This window comes from Magnolia sinica, chromosome 6 (assembly GCF_029962835.1).
Source record: "Magnolia sinica isolate HGM2019 chromosome 6, MsV1, whole genome shotgun sequence".
Classification (NCBI taxonomy): Eukaryota; Viridiplantae; Streptophyta; class Magnoliopsida; order Magnoliales; family Magnoliaceae; genus Magnolia; species Magnolia sinica.
Genome location: NC_080578.1, coordinates 96,012,929 through 96,023,612, shown reverse-complemented (window position 1 = coordinate 96,023,612; position 10,684 = coordinate 96,012,929). Strand labels below are relative to the sequence as shown.

The window sequence follows — 10,684 nt, the reverse complement described above, 5'->3', positions numbered from 1 at the left end:
CAACAGTTCACTCGTTCATAAATATAATAGTAAGACATGGTGCAAGAATCATGCCGATTGGATGATCTTAACACAGGCCATTTTTTTACAACTGTCCATTATTTACACGCCATAAATCACATGGTTAAAATTATCAAATCACAGTGATTATTTAAAATGATAAGAAGTATAAAGTTGGATGTACTTAGATGTTTCAAGATGATGGTTGGATTTACCTTGTTTGGTAAACCCTCAATGATGTTTATTTGTCATTCAACCTCAGTAACATCAACCTGTACAAAACTCCTATGGCCTTTAAGACGTTTTCAATGGCAGGTGTTCATCTCCCACTTTTTCTTGAGCTGTGGTCCATTTGAACTTTCGATATCCCCCTCTTCTAAAATAACCTGCCAAAACGGATGGACGGCTGGCTGGCTTCACAGCGTCCTGCCACAAGGTGGGCCACAAAAATCAAAGCCCTAGTGGCAGCTTCGCACGCAATCCGCGTCCATACACCATTTCGTGGGGCCAATGATTTTTGGTGATCCAGACCATTAATCTTACGAGCCAATTGCAGTTTTGAATTATTGAACATTTGTAGAAGATTTTATACATCACATGTGATCCACTTTTCTGGACCCACTTGGTGTATATTTCTCTCAAGTCTCTGTTTGCAGGACACTGATCTAACGTTAGGAACCTTCAATCTGGTATTTATTTTCGACGAATCCCCCATCCACAGTCGGTCCCATGATATCAACGGTCTGGATCACTACATACACCTGTCCCTGGCACATTAAGACAGTACACACAGCGACGCACGAGGAAGAGCAGCAGCGAGTGGCAGAGCTCCTTTGATATTCTATCCAAGGAGATGGTACGGTAGAGTGGAAAGAATCATAATACGGTACATCTATCTCTCCACAGAACACGTGGCATGTGGCCATATAAATCGGAACCGTCCATCTAGTTTCTGGCACTCTGGATGACGAAGTGTTAAAAAGAGGACATCTATCAGATGATCCTATCCGTCTGATCATTGACCTGCAAACCAACGTTGAATAACAAAAATAGTCAAACGCTGATTTTCAGCGTGGGAAAGGGAAGAAAAGTGATGGACAGGATCGTTCAGCATGTCCCTCTTTTAAATGGTATCCCCAGATGGACTGTCGTGAATCTGCCACGTGTACAGTGGAGAGATGGCGCAACCATTTTCCGGTTCTTGAAGCTCTACCGTATCGTCTTCTATCCAAGCTTGGCGATGGCGACACTCTCTCTCACCCATTTCTCTTCCTTTTCTTCTCCTTCTTCTTCTTCTTCTTCTTCTTCGAAGCCATTGCATTGCATTTGTCAAACGCCTTATCTATCTCTGCAAACCTTAAAACGAGAGCAGCTGTTGTTGAAGAAGCTGTGGAAGCGGAATACAAAGACGCTGGCCATCATCCACCCCATCTTCTTCTTCAATGCCAGTCTCGTAGAAAGGCCTGTGGACACTCAGACCTTCATCATCACCGTCAGTGTAGTGGCCGCCATCGCCCTCTCCCTCTTCTTAGGTCTCAAGGTCCTCTCTCTCTCTCTCTCTCTCTCTCTCTCTCTCTCTCTCTCTCTCTCTCTCTCTCTCTATAACAACCATTTTTTTTGGCATCTATTAATGGAATAAACCTATTTAGATAAACATGATGGTGTTATTTTACGGATTAAAAAAAAAAAAAAAAAAAAGCCTGTTAGTTGAAGAATATTCGTGAGGATCAGACTAGTAAAAATGTTTTTGTGATTCATCCACCTTATGTGTTCATAAATGTGCCACAATCCAGGTTGCCAAAATCATGGGGCACATTGCAGATGGAGCATGGCTGAAAAAGTGCATTGATCGGACAGACAGGCACAAGCTTCCAATCAATGGCTAACAAATGGATGATTAAAGCTGAAATCATCAGCTGTCCATTTCAAGGAATCAAATGTTTAAGATGGTTTGATCAGTATGTGTTTTTTTGCCCATGCTCCATCCATAATGGTGCTGATCTGGCCTGGATTTGTGTACATAAGGGCCTGTTTGGATGCCTGTAACTTTTCTAAAATGTAACAAAGTTACAGGTGACTTTGTTACAATTGGTGTTTGGGGGAGGAAAGTCACAGGTAACATTCTCTCAACCTGTGACTTTCTTACAGGAGAAAGAGGCGAAAATCTTACAGGCACTTGAGTCGTTTTTCAAGTTACCTGTATCTTTGATACAGGTAACGGTTGGAAATTTTGAAATGAAAATCGTTGGGAAGAATCGCACCTGCATTGAAGAAGCGTACCTACCTTCTCAGACGGAGTGAAGGCCTCTGTTTCCCTCTCTCAGTCTCCTTCTCCCTCTCCGGTCCAGTTTCAGCAGGGTTAGAAAACCCCTTTCTTTCTTTCCTTTTTTTTTCCCCATAGGGTTGACGGAGGCAGTTTGGCTAGAGGCTTGGGTAATGTCCGATGGTCTGTGGGGTCCACCATCCTGTATTTGTTTTATCCATGCCGTCCATTCATTATTTTGGATTGTTTTAGGGCTTGATTCCAAAAATGAGGCATATCTAAATCTCAGGTGGACCACACCACACAAAATAGTAATGATTGAAAGTCCACCATTAAAAAACTCCTTGGGCCACTGTAATGTTTGTTTCACATACAACCTGTTGATTAGGTCAGAAAGACCTGGATGAAGTGAACAAAACAAATATCAGTTTGATCCAAAACATCAGTGGCCTACCAAAAGTATTTAATGGTGGGCATTCAATCAACATTGTTTCTAGTGATTTGGTCCACCTGAGATTTTGATGGACTGTATTTTTGGGTTGATTTCTTAAAATGATCTAGAATAATGGATAGATGGTGTGGATAAAACAAATACATCATAGTGGGGCCCACATTCCATTGTTCATTTTGTATAAGTGGGGCTTGTTGGTCAGTGCAACTTGTCCCCACGTAGGTCCCAAATCTGTTTTAACATATGGTTTTTTAAACACTCCCAATTTCTATTTGCATTGAGATTCCTGCACGTCCTCAGGTGTTTTGAAATTGAGTGCTCACTGCATTGTTAACATATCCATTTTCAAACAGTCCCAAGTTCCATTTGCATCTGGATTCTTGCCTGTTGTTAAATGGTGAGAAATCGAGAGTACATCGAAGTGTTAAGATATCTGGTTTTAAACAGTCCCTTGATATTGGTCCATTTTAATAATGTCCCACTTTGAGATTTTAACTGCTAATGCAGAATTTGGTGGAAGCTTGTGATTTCTCTTTAACTGATCCTTGCCAACAAGAGTCACTCCTGTGGGAAATTTTTGCTTGGATATCTTACCTCAAGTTTGAAAACGTGAGCCCACTTTTATGGCCCACTTGTTGATTTGTTTAGGCTAAGAATCAACCAAACTATTCATTTACATGGGTTTGATAAAATGGAATAATTTTATCCAATCTTTTTTACGTGTAAATCTGATTTTTCAACGATTCCCTATTTCAAGCTCTACTTAGCATGAATATGCAACTTATTACCTGTAATAAAGTTACAAGTTATCCAAACACAAAAAGTAAGTTACCTGTAAGTAAGTTATAACTTGTATCCAAACAGGATTACCTGTAACTTACTTACACCTGTAAGTAAGTTACATGTAACTTTCTTACAGCTTAAAAAAGTTACAGGCATCCAAACAGGCCCTAAGAGCTGTGTGTATGGAAGTGAACTATCAATGTTGTTTAGCCATGGTTCTTACCCTGCTTCAAGTGTAAAATGTTAGGAGACATTACAACCTAAGGTGTTACTTTTTTCTATCATTTATCAATGTTGTTCAGCCATGGTTCTTCCCCTGCTTCAGGTGTAAATTGTTAGGGGATGTTACAACCTAAGGTATTACTCTTTTTCTATCATTTATCTATTTTTTAAAATTGTTTTCAGGGGGATCCCGTTCCATGTCGGAGGTGTGCTGGTAATGGTAATTTTCTTCCCTCTCTGTAGATTTGTTTGTGTGAATATCTTGATTCGAATTTGGAGAAATTCAATGTGGTTTGTCCATTTTCGAAGAAAAAAAAAATTACATTCCAACCAAAAAAAAAAAAAGTGCCTGTGACACGTTTGTTGTGTTTTGAGATATTTATTGGAAATGTGGTTGGTTGGTTGCCTTAATGGTCATGAAAGATGATCAATTGAGATATTTGGATTTTATGCATTTGAGTTGCTCAATTTGACTTTTATTTATGAAATTTAACTATAGGTACTTTTCTGGAATTGTTTGGGTTATAATCAAGAAATGAATGTATCGTGCTCAAAATTATTAATTAAAGCTTGGGAAAGTTAAGGTAAGATTGCTACAGGGTTACCTAGTGAGGTACATCGGTACATGTAAGCCCACATTTACCTGGCCAGTGTCTGCCCGACACTTTCGCCTGTATACCCTATTGCTTAGACCGGGGGGGGGGGGCGGGGCGGTGAAGATAGGGAGTTGTAGTGTGTTGCTTTTTGTATGTCCATCCTACATTACTTTTAAGATATCAATTGTATAGTGACCACCTAAATATGACTCAAAACTAGCCAATAATGAAAAGAAGAAGAAGAAGAAGACTCAAAACCTACTCGTTCCTTCACAATCTATAGAAGATGAACTTTCTTGCCACTCTAATAGCATCAAGACGCACCATGGTGTCAACGAAGGTGAAGTGTTTACTACTGATCGAGCCCGAGAAATCGGCTATAGTCCTATTATGGACTGCTCCGCCAGTAGAGGCTAATCCCAGATTACCAGCTACCATCAAAGATTATTTTAAAGCCTTCAGGGGGGAGCTTTCCACACTTTTCATTGGACTCTCTCAACATCTGGTAATGACCTCCTAGTTTGATATGATCATGGATGAGACTTGCCTCTGAACTTGGAGCTAACAGCAACCCAACCCATTCATTGATTATTCTGAATATTTGTTTGACGGTGACCTCAACTGAAGAAGACCTTCCATTGAAGATTCTCTTGTTATGCTCCAACCAAAGAGACCAGAGTGGCAAATGTAACCAAATTCCATGGAAACAACCAGTGGGACCCCTGGAAGAGGATGATCAACCTTTGATCAAAGACATTCCCAGAAATTTCTTCATCTAGTTTGAGGGCCCCAGAAAGCTGATCCAATCAATTGTGGTCTGCAGGGGTCCAGGCAGTTGGTTTGTTTTCCTTCAGTTAGAAGTCTAACCGCAACTAGGAATCGTAATTAATTTCTAAGTATTAGTTTCTTGTGCACCAAGTTAATTGGTCTCCATTTTGGAGAATAATGAGTTGAGTAGTTCGAAATTAGTCTAACAGACTCCTAGTTCTAAGTTTCCAAGTTGAGCGTAGCTTCCTAATTGAGGAGGAATCAGCCAATAACAGTTTGTAAAGTCAATCTTATGAACTGTTTGCAGTTTAGATTTTAGGTGAAATGCCACTATTTCTTGTTCTGCAATTGGAATCCTTAGGAGAGCACTTCTTATAAACAGGTGGTGTGAGTTGGCCATTTTTCTTATTTGGTGCAATTGCCTCTTATCTATTAGTAGTACATGTGACTCTGATCTCCTGTTAGAAATTATATCTGCTCATGTTTCCCTGCTATCAAACAAACACAAAACTGTTGCCAATTCGCAACTTAATCCATGTGGGAAGACAGTTGCTGAATTCTCTCTTCCTACGCATTGTCCTGCAACTTGTTTCAGTGCAACTTGTAAACAGTTGTTAGGCGTCTTGTTCTCTGTTTCCCTTATTCTGCCCATTATAAGTTGGCTGGTATCCTCTGCATTCAAACTATCTGGGAAGGGATTCTACAGCTTTATTAATCATTCACTTACTGAAATTTCTAGTTTTCCGAGCATGTATGCACATCGGTCGCTAGAAATTCATTTTTCCACATCCATCCAGCTTTATGCATCTTCAAGGCATTTTTTTAGATGTGAGGGGCTTTTGGAGACAGTGCTACTTGGCAGTGCATTGTTGTCAATAGTAATCTGACTTGCAATTTTTGCATCTTTTATGTATATCTTTTATCGTCTAGAAAGGAAGCAGTTATGATTTTCCTTTCTTTTTAACCATCCCAAAAAAAAAAAAAAATTCTTCTTTTTAATTTTCTTTTTTCCCCATTTTATGGACCAGGTGGCACAAAATGTGTTTTCTGCAATGATGGCAAAATGAAGCAAGAAACAGGACTGGTTGATTGTCGGGTATGCAAAGGTGCAGGTATGCTTTTGTGCTGGATCTCTGCAGGGTAACTGAGAAATGCTTAAATGAATATTAAGATAGAGGAAACATCCATTGAATTCAAGCTTTTGAAAAACACCATAACACCTGTTAGAACAGGAACAATCACACTATGTGGTGTCATGTAACAAAGGTGCCTGTTAAGTAGTGGCCATTATCTACAATGGAAGTTTTCCCCGTTTCTTAAAATGGATAACAACATTTTCATTGAAAAGATAGGCTGGCAAGCTAAGTACAAGAATAAATCAAGATAATGGATAAGATTTCCCAATACATATGGAATGCCTAAATACAATTTTCCTTGCTCAGGATTTGGATAAAAGTAGGGGTGGCAATGGAAGGTTTGGGCCGGATCTTTACTCTTGCTCCGGTGGTAGACTCTCAGGAGTTTCAACACCTGGTCAAGGGTTCGAGTATCCATAGGTGGTGAAATCCCACTGTGGCGTGAGTGTTTGGGGGTGTTTGTCCGTGTGTAAAAAAATAAAATAAATAAAAACAAATAAAATGGCAGGTTTGGGCTGAGCCAGGCTAGGCCTAGGTTTGGTGTGACATTTAAGACCTATGGCGTGAGTACGGTCCGAGATCAAGTCCAAAAAAAATTGGTTGAGCCGAGGCCTGACCTGACACTGCCTGGCCCGAAATTTGATTGACTCCCTATTTCCTGCTTGAATTTTCCTAATTTATTTGTTGATCAGGTGGACCACACATGCACAAAGAAATAGATATTTTAGAGGAATGAAACCAATGGTCTAAATTCAAGATGGATGGGTTGCCTGAGGGTTAGAACAACATATTTGTAGAATATAAGTATATAACATGTACATATAACGTTAGGTTAGTCTGGGCTAGGCCGGGATGGGTCAGGCTAAAATGACTTGAGCCCACCTAGAAATTAATCAGGCAATGGATGCGATGCCCAAGCTTGGTCCACGTGCCAAGCTAGTAGGTCCAAGCCCAGGCCAGAGCTGAGTCAGTCCTGTTGGGTTGGGCGGGCTACTCGGTCCCTTGCCACCCTTAGATAAAAGAGATTTAGAGCCCACAAATTTTTCTAATGCAATTCCAAATAAACACAAACTACCATGGCGGAGACTTGAAAATCCCAAGCCTAATTTTGATGGCTAACAACTCTGCTCTATTGGAGCTTCCCAAATCCACCTGCCCGTAAAAACCCCTGTGAGTCAGTCAGCATCTGTCTTCAATTCGAAAACCAAAGGTTCTTCTCCTAACAAGCCACCAACCCCAGAATCTCCAAGATTGCCACTTGAGCTTCCATCAATATTAACCTTCCACCATCCTACAGGAGGGATTCCAAACTGCAGCTACAGCGGCGTGTGCTGAGAATCATCAAGAACACCTTTCCAGTCACTGAAAGAATACTCAGTGGTCCAAAAATCGCCCTCCACTATGACTGGATATTTTTACTTATTAGATTATAACAGCATTATGCTATGGTATGCAGTGTCCTTTTCTTGGGTAAAAACAAATCGCTGTTATTTTCTTTTCGGCTTGAAATTTCTTTTTCTTTTTTTTTTCTTTCCCATTTCACAATTGCCATTTCCATTAAATAGCAGTAACACCCGTTAGCCATTATGAGATCATAACACATTTCTTATTATTAATACTATAAGGTCCTAAAGCCATCTCTTTCGTATGTGTTTTGAAATTGCCTATGCATGTAGGTTTGATACTCTGCAAGAAGTGTGGGGGTTCTGGATATTCAAGGCGTCTATAAGAGCTGTGTAGCCTAAAGAAGTTACATGCCCTCAATTTGTATTTTGTAAATGAGTAGCCTACACGGTGCAGTCCGGCTTCATTTGCCTCTTGAATCATTCATTGAACATCTGATAAAAGGATGACAAGAAAATTGCAATTACATTTCAAAATTTTTGAGTTGTCTGATTCAGCTTGGCTCAATACTTGGGGATTATTTGGATGCCAGTAAGGTTTTGTCATTTTCAAGCAGTAGGGACAAAAATACATGTCTATGATTCCTGAACCTCCTTGTGCATACAATCTAGGTGCTTTTGAACAAGTAGTCCAAGGCATCTAAACCATTATTAGGGCCTGTTTGATTTTTCATGATACTGGTAAATTCTTGGTAAACTAGTAATTATTACTTTTTCACATGTTTGAAAATGAGTGAGTAATTCCACCTAGAAAGCTGGTCCAAAAATGTTGACTTAAATCCATGGGCCCCACCGTAATGTATATGATATATCTGTGTTGTCCATCTGTTTTATTAGAATATTCTAGGCATGAGCCGAAAAATGAGGAAGATCCAATTGTCAGTTGGCCCACATGAAAGGAAACAATGAACTTAATTTGTCCACCGTTAAAAGTTGATCGTTTTACTGAGCGCACATTGAGGTTTATTCACCATTTAACCCGTTCATGGGGTCACATTGACATGGATAAGTGAAAATAAATAAATATAATCTTGATCTAAAACTTCTAAGGGCCCAAAGAAATTTTTAATGGTAAGCATTCAATTCTCACAATTTCATGTGGTGTGGTCCACTTGAGCTTTGGATCTGCCTAATTTTGGGGCTCATGCCTTAAATTCAATCGGCATAATGAATGGGCAGTGTGGATAAGTCACACACATTACGGTGGGCCCCATATTCATTTTGCAAATTTCACGATTTGAGTGTTTAAAAAGCAACTGGTGAAATCAGCATCAGAAAATATGCAGTAATTACCTTGGTAAATAATGATTACTCATTTATAAGGTAATTATATTTGAGCCATAAAATCAAACAGCCCTGAGGGTCTGATCCAATTTTCTAAAAAATGCACAGTAAATGAGCCATCATTATCATTTTCAAGTATTTATTTAATCAGGAATTATGACTTGTAAATCAAGGGTCAAATACACCATTAAAGGAAGTGGGTAAAGTCACCTGTAATCATTACATTTTAACATTATAAAACTACCATCTTCTACAATGATTGCTGGGTGAAACAAACTATGAGCAAAAGTATCATTGTAATCAAATGTAAGTGATGTCGCTACACAATTCAATACTAAATAATCATTCCTCATTTACAACCAAGATGATTTTTAAGTGAAACAAACAATGTGGCAAAATCATCATTGCAATCAAATGTTAGTGATGTTGCCACACAATTCCAATAGTAAATAATCATTACTCATTTAAGGTCATTTATCGCTGTAATTGGAAAACCAAACAGGTCTTTAAGTATGTATTTGTTCCCCTCTAAAGGGGGAGAACTCTGTCGATAATACTTTATGCTTTTGGTACATCTGAGGAACATTTTTAACTTACATGCATAACATGTTCCAATGTACCATATCTGTGAATGTTGTTCAAGCACCCTACCGGTGCATGGGTGTTACCATCAATTTTCAAGCGCCAAAAAATATGGCAGGTGTCAATGTGTCACCGTCTATATTAAGCTCTCTACATGAGCTACAATCCATTTTTTAAAACATGTTCCATGTAGCTTGAAACATGGGTGGAATGCTATCTAGTTTGACAGATAAGAAATGAAACACTAATTGTATAGGGTGTTTACAAACAACTTGTCTCTATTCCCAACATGTCCATGGATAGCTCGACGTGACCCAACTTGGTTAAATCCAAACAGCACATTAGGTGCCATTTGTTGCAAGCCTCTAGCATTGATGATGGATTTGGGGTATTAATTAACTATATTCTTGTGATTCTAGATGTTGGCCCACCCCATCAGTAGCACATGCAAGGTTGCAACTACCATAGGTATCAGCATTCAAATAAAAAGAAACAACCATTCAGATCACGTCAATGTGCGAAAAGTCAGCCTGCTAATTTTATCTGAACCATCTGTTCTTATATAGTGGCCCACCTAATAGGTGCACTATTTTGGTTCTAACATATTGGGGCCTTGCCGTGAGAACCACTTTATGCTTCATTCAAATGTCTCACACACTTGTCAAGTCGGTGCGTGGAGATTATGCTTGTGAGTGTGAGGGGCTAGTAAAACTCAATTTTTTTTTTTATTAAATATCATCGATGGTTTATTTATTTACTTTGATGCATTTGCCAAGTCTTTTTCTTCTTCTTTTTTAATCCTCTGGTTGTGTTTCTAGAATAAATGGGAAAAAATGAGTAAAATTAAGTAGTACCAAAAAAACTAAGAAGTGGAATTTAAAAGAAGAGAAGACAATATTATTCATAAATAAATTAATGAAAGAGGAGGAGTAGAATATCAAGGAGAAATAAATGTTATATTGAATAAAATGCCCAAATACATTAGAAAGTGATAAGCAATCATATAAGCAAATTTAGTGTGGAATGATGATGTAAAAAAAAAAAAAAAACCTATTCTCTAGAAATGATATGTATCAAACCTGATAAGTAACTAAAAATTGATGAAATTTTTGAACAATATATAAATATGTCAAAATTTGTTTTTAAAAAAGTAATAAGTGAGGCTAAACTCAAAGCTTAGGATAATCTTTACAATA

General features: G+C 38.6%; 1 protein-coding gene across 1 annotated transcript; it reads left to right on the top strand.

Annotated features, from left to right (window-relative positions):
* The first annotated feature begins 1,078 nt into the window (after positions 1-1,078).
* On the top strand, positions 1,079-8,119 carry LOC131249159 (uncharacterized). The gene is made up of 4 exons (XM_058249755.1): positions 1,079-1,540; positions 3,903-3,939; positions 6,112-6,195; positions 7,896-8,119. The coding sequence occupies exons 1-4, from the start codon at positions 1,094-1,096 to the stop codon at positions 7,946-7,948; spliced, it is 621 nt and encodes a 206-aa protein (XP_058105738.1). The 5' UTR covers positions 1,079-1,093; the 3' UTR covers positions 7,949-8,119.
* The last annotated feature ends 2,565 nt before the right edge of the window (positions 8,120-10,684 follow it).